At 42.0% G+C, this 12,771-nt stretch overlaps 2 protein-coding genes across 8 annotated transcripts in view; both read right to left on the bottom strand.

The window, feature by feature from the left end:
• LOC126284945 (DNA ligase 4-like) overlaps window positions 1-12,771 on the bottom strand; it is a 616,842-nt gene that overhangs the window by 503,100 nt on the left and 100,971 nt on the right. The window lies entirely within an intron of this gene.
• LOC126284944 (DNA ligase 4-like) overlaps window positions 1-12,771 on the bottom strand; it is a 295,121-nt gene that overhangs the window by 181,395 nt on the left and 100,955 nt on the right. For all 6 annotated transcript variants that reach the window (XM_049984208.1, XM_049984209.1, XM_049984212.1 and 3 more), the window contains exon 4: window positions 2,494-2,648. In XM_049984208.1, the coding sequence (XP_049840165.1) occupies window positions 2,494-2,648 (155 nt within the window). The remainder of the gene's footprint in view (window positions 1-2,493; window positions 2,649-12,771) is intronic.

The following is a 12,771-nucleotide window of genomic DNA, read 5'->3' as shown; positions in this document are numbered from 1 at the left end:
GTGGGGAGAGGGTAGGGCAGTTAAGTGTAGTTGGGAGGTTGGACAAAGGACAGGGGAGAGGTGTTTGGGAAGGGGGGGGGGGGAGATAGTAGAAAAGGAGAGAAGTAAAAAGACTGGGCACACTGGTGGAATAGAGGGCTGTGTAGTGCTGGAATGTGAATAGGGAAGGGGCCTGAAATGAGAAATGTCCTGCCCACTATCCTTCCCACCTCTCCCACAGTGGTATTCCGCCATTCACCAAACCTACACAATGTACTTCTCCATCCCTACACAACCCCTGCTCCCAGTCCCTCAGCACATGGCTCATATTCCTGTAGTAGACTTAGATGCAACCACCAATCTCATCAAAGTCTTGGGTACATGTGAAACCAGTCAGGTGATATAAAAGCTAAGCACCAACCACTGTGCTGCACTCTATTTGGGCATGACAACCAACAAGCTGTCTGTCAGCATGAATGACCACAAACAAACTGTGGCCAAGAAGCAACTGGACCACCATGTTGCTGAGCTCACTGCCCAATGCAACATTCTTCATTTCAATGACTGCTTCACAGCCTGTGCCGTATGGAACCTTCCCACCAATAACAGCTTCTCTGAAGTGCACAGATAAGAAATCACCCTGCAATACATGCTACGTTCCCATAACCCTCCTAGCCTCAAGCTTGGTTAGTCATTGTCCTCAATCATCAGCCCCTTCCCTGTTCCCACTCCAGACTACACAGCCTTCTTTTCCATGAACACACACAATTTTTCTACTTCTTTCCTTTTCTGCAACCCCCACTGTATAGTGGACAGTGGGTTTGTTTAACAGCTCCTGATGTGCTGGCGATGTGTGTCAGAGAGGCTGCAACTTAGACATGACCTCTAAAGACAGGCTGAAGACCACTTAATATTACTTATAAAGTTTACAGACATGAACATAAAAATTCCTGGATTCTAAACATTTACAATGAACAAGAATAGGGTATGCAAGTATATGTATTTCATCTCTGATTTTATAAAACGTAATCATAATGATGAAGACTGAAACTGTAGGGTGGATCTGAAGGGCCTGTTCATTTTGTTGTTGCTCTGGTGAATTTGAATCACTGACAAAGCTGGATGCATTAAGATTTGAAATTTGTGAACCACAGGGGGAGCAGTTTCTGGAGGATATGGATCTGCAGCACACATGGACTGGCTGCTGTCTGATGAAGACATTTTAGTTGGGAATGTAAGGATACTAGATATTAAATCTTGGGTTCCAGATCCCACATACCATTCAAAAATTACTGTATCACTGCACATTTCTTCTAGAGAGAGATTGGAAACACATGCAGCTAAGTTTCTAATCTTTTCAGAAATGTGTACTCCAAACCTAACACTTGATAAAGTCTTTTTTTATGAAACTTGCCCCAGACATGGATGAATACAATGGAAGACAAAAAGTGCAAAGGAAATATTGCCTACAAATTAAAAATTTTCATTTTGGGTGTTGGAATGTTCACAGCTTGTATAGACCAGGAACCATCCAGCCTAAGGTCTCAGAAATTATGCAATATAAACTGGACTTGGTGACAGTATACAAGACAAGATGGACAGGTGAGGGTACTCATAAAGAAGATGGATACATACTATTTTATGGTGGATGTGTAGGTAAACATAAACTTGGCAATGGGTTTGTGATGCATGACAAAGTATCAAGTTCGATAAAAGAATTCAAGGTTGTTGAAAGAACTTGTGAAATCGTTCATGTGACCTAGAATCCACAAGCTGCACCCAATGTACTGCTTTCTACATGGGCATGACAACTAACAAGCTGTCTGTCTACATGAGCAGCCACCAACGAACTGTGGCCTAAAGAGAACATGGAGAACATGCTGCCCAAAACAATATGCTTCTCTTTAATGAATGCTTCACAGCCTATGCCATCTAGATCCTTCCTATCAACACCAGCTTTTCTGAACTATCCAGGTGTAAACTCTTCCCGCAATGTATCTTTCATTCCCATAACCTCCCTGTACTCAAGCTGTGCTAATCCCTGTCCTCCACTGACCTATCCCCTCCAGCACAACACAGCCTTCTATCCTATCAATCACTTCTTTTCCCCTTCTCTACTTCTCTCCTCTCCTGCTCACCTTCACCTCCTCAAATCTCCTGACTGCAACTAGTAGTTCCTACCCTGTCCCCATCAGTCCATGCACGGTCCCACAAGCAGCACCACACCTTCCCCCAACTCCAACCTGCTATCCACCATTCTCTGCCCCATGTCTCCTCCTTACCGCCCCATCAGATTGCTGCTCCCATTTGGTTCAGTAGTTATGACTCAGTCAAGTCTCAGTGGCCAGAGACAGTGGTCCTGTGTGTGAGTTGTGCTTGTGTGAATCTGTGTCCTTTCTCTATTTCAAAAGAAGGCCTTTTGCCCAAGAGCTAAAAATTACTTACATCATCATTTATAGTTCTATCCTACTGTAAATATTTGCAACAGAAAATGAACAAATTATTAATACATACTGGGATCATGAGCTGCATGTTTCTGAGCCAGTGCATCGAGACGGGAATTCACATCTGCCACAGTAAATTTCCTTCCTTCTCCACATCGGTTTTTCAGAATAAAGTATGCCACTTCTGCAAAATCTCCTGCCTGATTCACACCAGCTTTTGTAGATCTGCAGGAAATGTAAATGTAAGCATGGTTTAAATAGTTTCTGAGAACAGCAGCCATAAATTAATTGTTACAGACAAAAATCAAAAAGTAAAGTAATCAACAACCAGAAATTTGATGGAACTTAAGGCTACTTTACCAAAGTAGTATTTTTATTTATTTATTTCTTACATGTTCACAAATAATGGTTTTTATGTACACAAAAAATTTTTTGAAAAACTTTTTTTTAACTTTGATAGCTGATCTTTATAAATTTTTATGAAGCTGAATCCAAATCTAGCCTTAGTTTTTTTGTATCACCCATAGTTTTTAAGCAATATGCTTTTTATTATATAGTATAAAAATCCTGTGCTATATGGTAAATGGGGAAATTAATGAAACGCTTTTTTACAACATAAGCATGGTTTGTATTTACAGTAAGTTACTTAAAACTATGATGTGTGTTAATAGTGGTTGAACTTGTCAGCTGGAATTGGTTTGTATTTTCTTTCTCTTTTTTCATTGAAGCTTCTTGAGTAGCTTTTCCTACGATGAGTCGCTTGCTGAACTTCTCGGTGAAGTGACCAACAGTAGGCCCCCATCATGTTGGTGTTCCAGCGGCCTTGGTAGCGTTTTTCCATCACTTTAATGTCCTAGTGAAAATGCTCTCCTTGCTCCTCACTAACATCTTCCATATTGTCCGGGAAGTAATCAAGGTGACTGTTCAAAAAGTGAACTTCCAGGCTCATTAAACATCCTAAAGTTTTAAACTTCTTTAACATTGTAGCTATAATAGAAACATATTCTGGATCTTTTTCATGTCCCAAGAACCTTGTAATGATACCCATGCTTCTTTCTCATTTAAGGTCATTGTGGATTCAAAGTTAACATCAAACATCAATTTTCTAATGTCAGGTCCATCAATGATGCCTTCTTTTAGTTTAGCTTCTGAAAGGTGTGGAAACTTTTGGCAGAGATACTTAAGACATGGTCCATCTTTAGGCAAAGCCTGCACAAAGTTTTTCATTAGGCCTAACTTTATATGTAGAGGTTGTAGGAGAACGTTTTTTTGGATCTACAATGTTTTTGCATAGACTGTTCTGCTCACCAGTTTTTAAAGACTCCCTCAAGGGCCAATTCTTTCTGCATAAGTGTTGATCTCTAGCCATACTGTTCCATTCGTATAAGAAACATGGAAATTTGGTAAAACCACCTTGCTGACCAAGGAGCATGGATGTTACTTTTAGATCACCACATATCATCCAACCATGAGCAGAATAGCCTATTTTATTTAGCACCATTTATAGGTTTTCATAGCTTTCTTTCATATGTACAGAATGTCTTACAGGTGTAGATGCATACATGTTACCATTGTGTAATAAAACAGCCTTTAAACAAGTTTTGGATGAATTAATAAACAGCCTCCAGTCTTCCTCTTTGTATTCAATACCAAACTCATTCATCAGACCGGGAATGTGTGAGTAGTACACCAAATCATAATCTTGTTGAGAAAACTTGAAAAATTGCTGCTCTCTCTATCTATACAAGCATATGCTGGTTCCAACTGCCAATAAGTTCTTTTCTTTTAATCTAGAGCCAAGCAATTCAATTTTTTTTCTTTTGTGGATCCCGATCCCTAATCAAATCGTTATTCTTGGTATGAGTAAACAATTTGGGCTCTAGACTTTCTGTATTACAATGGAATTCATCATCATCTAGTTCATCTAAATCAGATTGTACACTGCAAAATACTTCTTTTGGAATAGAATTTAAATCATCTGGTGGTTCAGGAACCGGCAAATCTACACCATGTCATACTGGTCGGATGGCAGACGGAAGGTTAGGGTAGCTTATTACCTTCTTGTTTTTCGAATTATGGCCAGTAATATCAACACTGCAAAAGTAGCAATTATCAGAATGATTTCTTGGCTCCCTCTATATGATAGGAACAGCAAATCTAAATGATTTTTCTCATTTTTGGACCATTTTCTCAACTCTTCAACACACACATAACATACCTTATGCAGCACCCAAGATTTATCTTGATCACCAAGTTCAGATCCAAAGTATGATAGATAAACCTTTTTCACAAAGTCTGTAATGTGTGTTTGCTGTTTTTTTAATCACAAATTCACCATAAATATAACAAAAACTGTCAGCAGAGTTTTTACAACAATGATTAGACACTGTATTGAGTACACGTACAGGAAACGGGAAAGTGAGGTTAAGTTGATTGTAAACAAAACACCATCTGTTAACACAAAAATAGAATTGACCTTTTTTTGCCAGCAAATCTTTTTCAGCAGTGCTACCAATGTCATCTACATTCATTACACCTTCCTTTTTAAATTACACTCATGGAAATGGAAAAAAGAACACATTGACACCGGTGTGTCAGACCCACCATACTTGCTCCGGACACTGCGAGAGGGCTGTACAAGCAACGATCACACGCACGGCACAGTGGACACACCAGGAACCGCGGTGTTGGCCGTCGAATGGCGCTAGCTGCGCAGCATTTGTGCACCGCCGCCGTCAGTGTCAGCCAGTTTGCCGTGGCATACGGAGCTCCATCGCAGTCTTTAACACTAGTAGCATGCCGTGACAGCGTGGACGTGAACCGTATGTGCAGTTGACGGACTTTGAGCGAGGGCATATAGTGGGCATGCGGGAGGCCAGATGGACGTACCGCCGAATTGCTCAACAAGTGGGGCATGAGGTCTTCACAGTACATCGATGTTGTCGCCAGTGGTCGGCAGAAGGTGCATGTGCCCGTCGACCTGGGACCGGACCGGACCGCAGCGACGCACGGATGCACGCCAAGACCGTAGGATCCTACGCAGTGCCATAGGGGACCGCACCGCCACTTCCCAGCAAATTAGGGACACTGTTGCTCCTGGGGTATCGGCGAGGACCATTCACAACCGTCTCCATGAAGCTGGGCTACGGTCCCGCACACCGTTAGGCTGTCTTCCGCTCACGCCCCAACATCGTGCAGCCCGCCTCCACTGGTGTCGCGACAGGCGTGAATGGAGGGACGAATGGAGACGTGTCGTCTTCAACGATGAGAGTCGCGTCTGCCTTGGTGCCAATGATGGTCGTATGCGTGTTTGGCGCCATGCAGGTGAGCGCCACAATCAGGACTGCATACGACCAAGGCACACACGGCCAACACCCGGCATCATGGTGTGGGGAGCAATCTCCTACACTGGCCGTACACCTCTGGTGATCGTCGAGGGGACACTGAATAGTGCACGGTACATCCAAACCGTCATCGAACCCATCGTTCTACCATTCCTAGACCGGCAAGGGAACTTGCTGTTCCAACAGGACAATGCACGTCCGCATGTATCCCGTGCCACCCAACGTGCTCTAGAAGGTGTAAGTCAACTACCCTGGCCAGCAAGATCTCTGGATCTGTCCCCCATTGAGCATGTTTGGGACTAGATGAAGCGTCGTCTCACGCGGTCTGCACGTCCAGCACGAACGCTGGTCCAACTGAGGGGCCAGGTGGAAATGGCATGGCAAGCCATTCCACAGGACTACATCCAGCATCTCTACGATCGTTTCCATGGGAAAATAGCAGCCTGCATTGCTGCGAAAGGTGGATATACACTGTACTAGTGCCGACATTGTGCATGCTCTGTTGCCAGTGTCTGTGCCTGTGGTTCTGTCAGTGTGATCATGTGATGTATCTGACCCCAGGAATGTGTCAATAAAGTTTCCCCTTCCTGGGACAATGAATTCACGGTGTTCTTATTTCAATTTCCAGGAGTGTATTTTAACTATATAAAAGCTGTTAAATTCTTTAAAAAATTGGTTAATTTAATAAATTTAACTCTAAAATGTGAAAAAATGGTTGGTGAAACAGATTTTTTAAGTATCATATTTGGATTTCCCACCTTAAAAAACATAGGAATAAGGTATTTTCAGCACAAAAGTTTTTCCATCATTGGCCTATGTAATTACTGCCCCTGTAAGTATAACTTACTGACACAAATCCATGTTTGTTTAACTTTTAAGGTATCTTTCTGATAAAACAATTTTATCATCAGCAAAAGATACAACATAACCTACAATGCTGGTCTACTGCTGTGAAAATATATACTGAGGTGACGAAAGTCTTGGGATAGCAATATGCACATATACAGATGACAGCAGTATTGTATACATAAGGTATAAGAGGGCAGGGCATTGCAGGAGCTCTCGTCTATACTCACATGATTCATGGAAAAGGTTTTGAGCTACATGATTGGTACATTTCATTTCATTTCAAAAAATGTTAAGAAAATCAATATTCTGAGACCCACAGTGTCAAGGGTGCACTGACAATATCAAATTTCAGACATTACCTCTCACTATGGACAACGCAGTCACTTAGTGACTGAGAGCAGTGGTGTTTGTGTAGAGTTGTCAGTGCCAAAAGACAAGCAGCACTGTATGAAGTAACCACAGAAATCAATGTGGGACATATGGCTAATGTATCTGTTATGACAGTACGGTCAAATCTGGTGTTAGTGTGCTATGGCAACGGATGACCAATGTGAGAGCCTTTGATAACGGCTGCAGTGAATTTTCTAGGTTTGTGACCATGCTGGTTAGACCCTAGATGACGGGGAAACTGTGGCCTGGTCAGATGATTCTCGAATTTCAGTTGGTAAGAGATGATGATAGGGTTTGAGTGTGGTGCCCTGGTGCCCAGGTCCAGCTCCCCGGCTAGTAGTCAAGTCACTCTCAGCTAGTACAGTTACATTTTGTGCTGACAGTGATGGTGTTGAGGCATTATCAGCCTGTCATGAAATATCACATTCTTGTGTGTGTGATCCTTTTCTTTTTTCATAGTGTTAAATTGTGGCCATCGTGGACCCGGTATTTTTGCAATTCTGGCACGAGCAGTTCCACCTTCAAGAGTAGCAACAAAGTTAGAGCACGAGCAGTTATAGGAACTGCTCCAACAGACCATGGAATCCCTCTGTACTCATGCTGTGGGTCAGCACCAGCAGGTAAGCCACCGCAGCCCCCCCCCCCCCCTGCCCCTCCCCCCTCGCCCAATGCTGCTTGCCGGCTTTGATGAGTCTACAGGAAGGTGGGAGAACTACCTGCAACAGTTTTTGCTGCACTGTTTGTCAGCTTATCAACAGGTTTTTGATTGTCAACCACATGTGATGACAGCACAGTTATACTTTAACCACCACTACAAGTTCCCTGGGCAGTTTTACGCAGTGTGGATCACCAACCAGCAAGATCTTTCATGTAAGTGTAGGTATGAATGTCCCCAATATGTTACCTTGTATATGGACTCACTAATTAGGGATTATGGAATAGCACAAGATCACGGCAGCAGCAAAAGATGTACTGTCTGACAATTAGCAGAAGGTGAACTCATGTTGTTGTTGTCTTCAGTCCTGAGACTGGTTTGATGCAGCTCTCCATGCTACTCTATCCAGTGCAAGCTTCTTCATCTCCCAGTACCTACTGCAACCTACATCCTTCTGAATCTGCTTAGTGTATTCATCTCTTGGTCTCCCTCTACGATTTTTACCCTCCACGCTGCCCTCCAATACTAAATTGGTAATCCCTCGATGCCTCAGAACAAGTCCTACCAACCGATCCCTTCTTCTAGACAAGTTGTGCCACAAAATTCTCTTCTCCCCAATCCTATTCAATACTTCCTCATTAGTTATGTGATCTATCCATCTAATCTTCAGCATTCTTCTGTAGCACCACATTTCGAAAACTTCTATTATCTTCTTGTCTAAATTATTTATCGACCATGTTTCACTTGAATACATGGCTACACTCCATAAAAATACTTTCAGAAATGACTTCCTGACACTTAAACCTATACTCGATGTAAACAAATTTCTCTTCTTCAGAAACACTTTCCTTGCCATTGCCAGTCTACTTTTTATATCCTCTCTACTTCGACCATCATCAGCTATTTTGCTCCCCAAATAGCAAAACTCCTTTACTGCTTTAAGTGCCTCGTTTCCTAATCTAATTCCTTCAGCATCACCCAACTTAATTCGACTACATTTCATTATCTTCATTTTGTTTTTGTTGATGTTCATCTGTTATCCTCCTTTCCAGACCCTATCCATTCCGTTCAACTGCTCTTCCAAGTCCTTTGCTGTCTCTGACAGAATTATAATGTCATCGGCAAACCTCAAAGTTTTTATTTCTTCTCCATGGATTTTAATACCTACTCCGAATTTTTCTTTTGTTTCCTTCACTGATTGCTCAATATACAGATTGAATAACATCGGAGAGAGGCTACAACCCTGTCTCACTCCCTTACCAACCACTGCTTCCCTTTCATGTCCCTCGACTCTTATAACTGCGCTCTGGCTTCTGTACAAATTGTAAATAGCCTTTTGCTCCCTGTATTTTACCCCTGCCACCTTCAGAATATGAAAGAGAGTATTCCAGTCAACATTGTCAAAAGCTTTCTCTAAGTCTAAAAATGCTAGAAACGTAGGTTTGCCCTTCCTTAATCTAGCTTCTAAGATAAGTCGTAGGGTCAGTATTGCCTCACGTGTTCCAACATTTCTACAGAATCCAAACTGATCTTCCCGTCTGTAAAGAGTTCGCGTTAGTATTTTGCAGCTGTGACTTATTAAACTGATAGTTTGGTAATTTTCACATCTGACAACACCTGCTTTCTTTCGGATTGGAATTATTATATTCTTCTTGAAGTTTGAGGGTATTTTGCCTGTTTCATACATCTTGCTCACCAGATGGTAGAGTTTTGTCAGGACTGGCTCTCCCAAGGCTGTCAGTAGTTCCAATGGAATGTTGTCTACTCCGGGGGGCCTTGTTTCAACTCAGGTCTTTCAGTGCTCTGTCAAACTCTTCACGCAGTATCGTATCTCCCACTTCATCTTCATCGACATCCTCTTCCATTTCCATAATATTGTCCTCAAGTATATCGCCCTTGTAGAGACCCTCTATATACTCCTTCCACATTCCTGCTTTCCCTTGCTTGCTTAGAACTGGGATTCCATCTGAGCTCTTGATGTTCATACAAGTGGTTCTCTTATCTCCAAACCTCTCTCTAATTTTCCTGTAGGCAGTATCTATCTTACCCATAGTGAGATAAGCCTCTACATCCTTACATTTGTCCTCTAGCCACCCCTGCTTGGCCATTTTGCACTTCCTGTCGATCTCATTTTTGAGAAGTTTGTATTCCTTTTTGCCTGCTTCATTTACTGCATTTTTATATTTTCTCCTTTCATCAATTAAATTCAATATTTCTTCTGTTACCCAAGGATTTCTACTAGCTCTCGTCTTTTTACCTACTTGATCCTCTGCTGCCTTCACTACTTCATCCCTCAAATCTATCAATCTTCTTCTACTGTATTTCTTTCCCCCATTCCTGTCAATTGTTCTCTTATACTCTCCCTGGAACTCTGTACAACCTCTGGTTAATTCAGTTTATCCAGGTCCCATCTCCTTAAATTACCACCTTTTTGCAGTTTCTTCAGTTTTAATCTACAAGTCATAACCAATAGATTGTGGTCAGAGTCCACATCTGCCCCTGGAAATGTCTTACAATTTAAAACCTGGTTCCTAAATCTCTGTCTTACCATTATATAATCTATCTGAAACCTGTCAGTATCTCCAGGCTTCTTCCATGTACACAGCTTTCTTTTATGATTCTTGAACCAAGTGTTAGCTATGATTAAGTTGTGCTCTGTGCAAAATTCTAGCAGGCGGCTTCCTCTTTCATTTCTTAGCCCCAATCCAGATTCACCTATTACGTTTCCTTCTCTCCCTTTTCCTACTACCAAATTCCAATCACCCATGACTATTAAATTTTCGTCACCCTTCACTATCTGAATAATTTCTTATATTTCATCATACATTTCTTCAATTTCTTCATCATCTGCAGAGCTAGTTGGCATATAAACTTGTACTACTGTAGTAGGCATGGGCTTTGTGTCTATCTTGGCCACAATAATGCGTTCACTATGCTGTTTGTAGTAGCTTACCCACACTCCTATTTTTTATTCATTATTAAACCTACTCTTGGATTACCGCTATTTGATTTTGTTTTTATAACTCTGTAGTCACCTGAGCAGAAGTCTTGTTCCTCCTGCCACCGAACTACACTAATTTCCACTATATCTAACTTTAACCTATCCATTTCCCTTTTTAAATTTTCTAATCTACCTGCCCGGTTAAGAGATCTGACATTCCACACTCCGATCTGTAGAACACCAGTTTTCTTTCTCCTGATAACGACATCCTCTTGAGTAGTCCCTGCCCGCAGATCCAATTGGCAAACTATTTTACCTCCGGAATATTTTACCCAAGAGGACGTCATCATCATTTAATCATACAGTAAAGCTGCATGCCCTCGGGAAAAATTACGGCCGTATTTACCCCTTGCTTTCAGCCGTTCGCAGTACCAGCACAGCCAGGCCGTTTTGGTTATTGTTACAAGGCCAGATCAGTCAATCATCCAGACTGTTGCCCTTGCAACTACTGAAAAGGCTGCTGCCCCTCTTCAGGAACCACACGTTTGTCTGGCCTCTCAACAGATACCCTTCCATTGTGGTTGCACCTATGGTACGGCTATCTGTATCGCTGAGGCACGCAAGCCTCCCCACCAACGGCAAGGTCCATGGAACTCACATGAGCATGGTAACCAGCCCCCCAAGCACTGTGGGGTGGGCCAAGTAGCCTTGCATTCTGCTGAACTGCTGCGTGTTGGCTCTGTAGATGATTCACATGCTGATTCATCATGGTGCTGTCTCTCTTTGCCCACCTTAGACTTGGCGGATATGAGTCAGTTGCCATTTGCATTGTTAACCGCATTTTCAGTGTTGCTCCCCTGCTGTTTCCACACAGTGGGCAAGCCAGCAGTCTTGCCCTGATTGTCACTTGGTGCACATTCAACAGGACTGCCCACATGTAGATATATCCTGTGAGGTATGCTGCATAATAGGCCATTTGGCAACAATTTGTAACAGCTGGCGAGCCATGGGACCGTTGTTGGTGGTTCCAGTGATTCCCCTGGACTAAAAAGACTATCTCCAATGCCCACAAGCATTACCCAAGTGAATTCTGTTAATGTTGGCAGAGGAAGGGTGACCGATTGGGTTTCAGGTAGCGACAGTCAGCTTCATTAGCTTGGATACCTACAGGCTCCAAGGGTGCACACATTCCGCTTTTAACACGCCCATGCTTGTCTGTTAGCCAGGCATGCAATCTGCTACATGTTAGCAGCAGCATGCGCAGGCTGCTTTAGTCACACCCAAGTCAAGTTAAGCCCGACCCATGCACCCTATGGGAGTCTAGATTGGCTGCCCATCTCCTTGCTGTGCTTTGCAATGTAGAAGTTCATTCTGTATGCTTTCATTGTAGTGTTGTGGGTAGGGTTCGAAAGTTATAAAAATATCCAAGTATCACAAGGCGAAGATCCATGAGATATGTATTCATTCTGGGTCATAGTATACCAAAAAATGGTGGTTTATTTTTATTTTATTTTATTTTTTTTTTTTGACAAATTTCAAGTTTACTTATTTCGATATCAACGGTTTTTCTCTGCAACTTCATTCTCTTTCAAATGGTACTGGTTATTCTCAATTAGAATCCTAATCAGGTCGCCTCATATGATACATGTTTCTGTAATAAGGAGAGTCCTTTCTGAAAGTTGATATCCTTTGCACCTAAAAAGCTGAAATTGGCTATTATAGCGCAATGCCATCTAAAGTAAGGCTTTTGAGTCTAGTTTCTGTACTTCAGTGTGTTCGAGGTGAATGTTCCCCCAGTTATACCAGTTTTAAATATTTTTTCCAGGATGTATATTGCAGCCTTGCTGGATTTATTCCAAGTGGCCCAAATAGTTTATTTTAAATTAGCTAGGCATTTTAGTAGCCATGAAGTTTGTTTTTCTTATTATGTTAATCTAGAAACTACGTGTCTGAAAGTAGTAGTTTTTCTTTCATAGTAAGCTTTCTTTGCACTATGTTGCATACTACCTGAAGGTGATTTTTAACGTCCACTGAGCCATATTTTTTTCCTATTTCACTCAACGTTTTCCCTAAATTCAGAAAGCCTATATACTGCTAAATGGCCTCAAGTGCTTAGTATACATTTCCACATAATTGTCATCCATTAGGTCTTTATCCTCTTTAAAAAAA

Source organism: Schistocerca gregaria, chromosome 8 (assembly GCF_023897955.1).
Source record: "Schistocerca gregaria isolate iqSchGreg1 chromosome 8, iqSchGreg1.2, whole genome shotgun sequence".
In the NCBI taxonomy this organism is placed as follows: domain Eukaryota; kingdom Metazoa; phylum Arthropoda; class Insecta; order Orthoptera; family Acrididae; genus Schistocerca; species Schistocerca gregaria.
The sequence above is the reverse complement of the archived record's forward strand: the minus strand, read 5'-3'. Positions and strand labels throughout refer to the sequence as shown.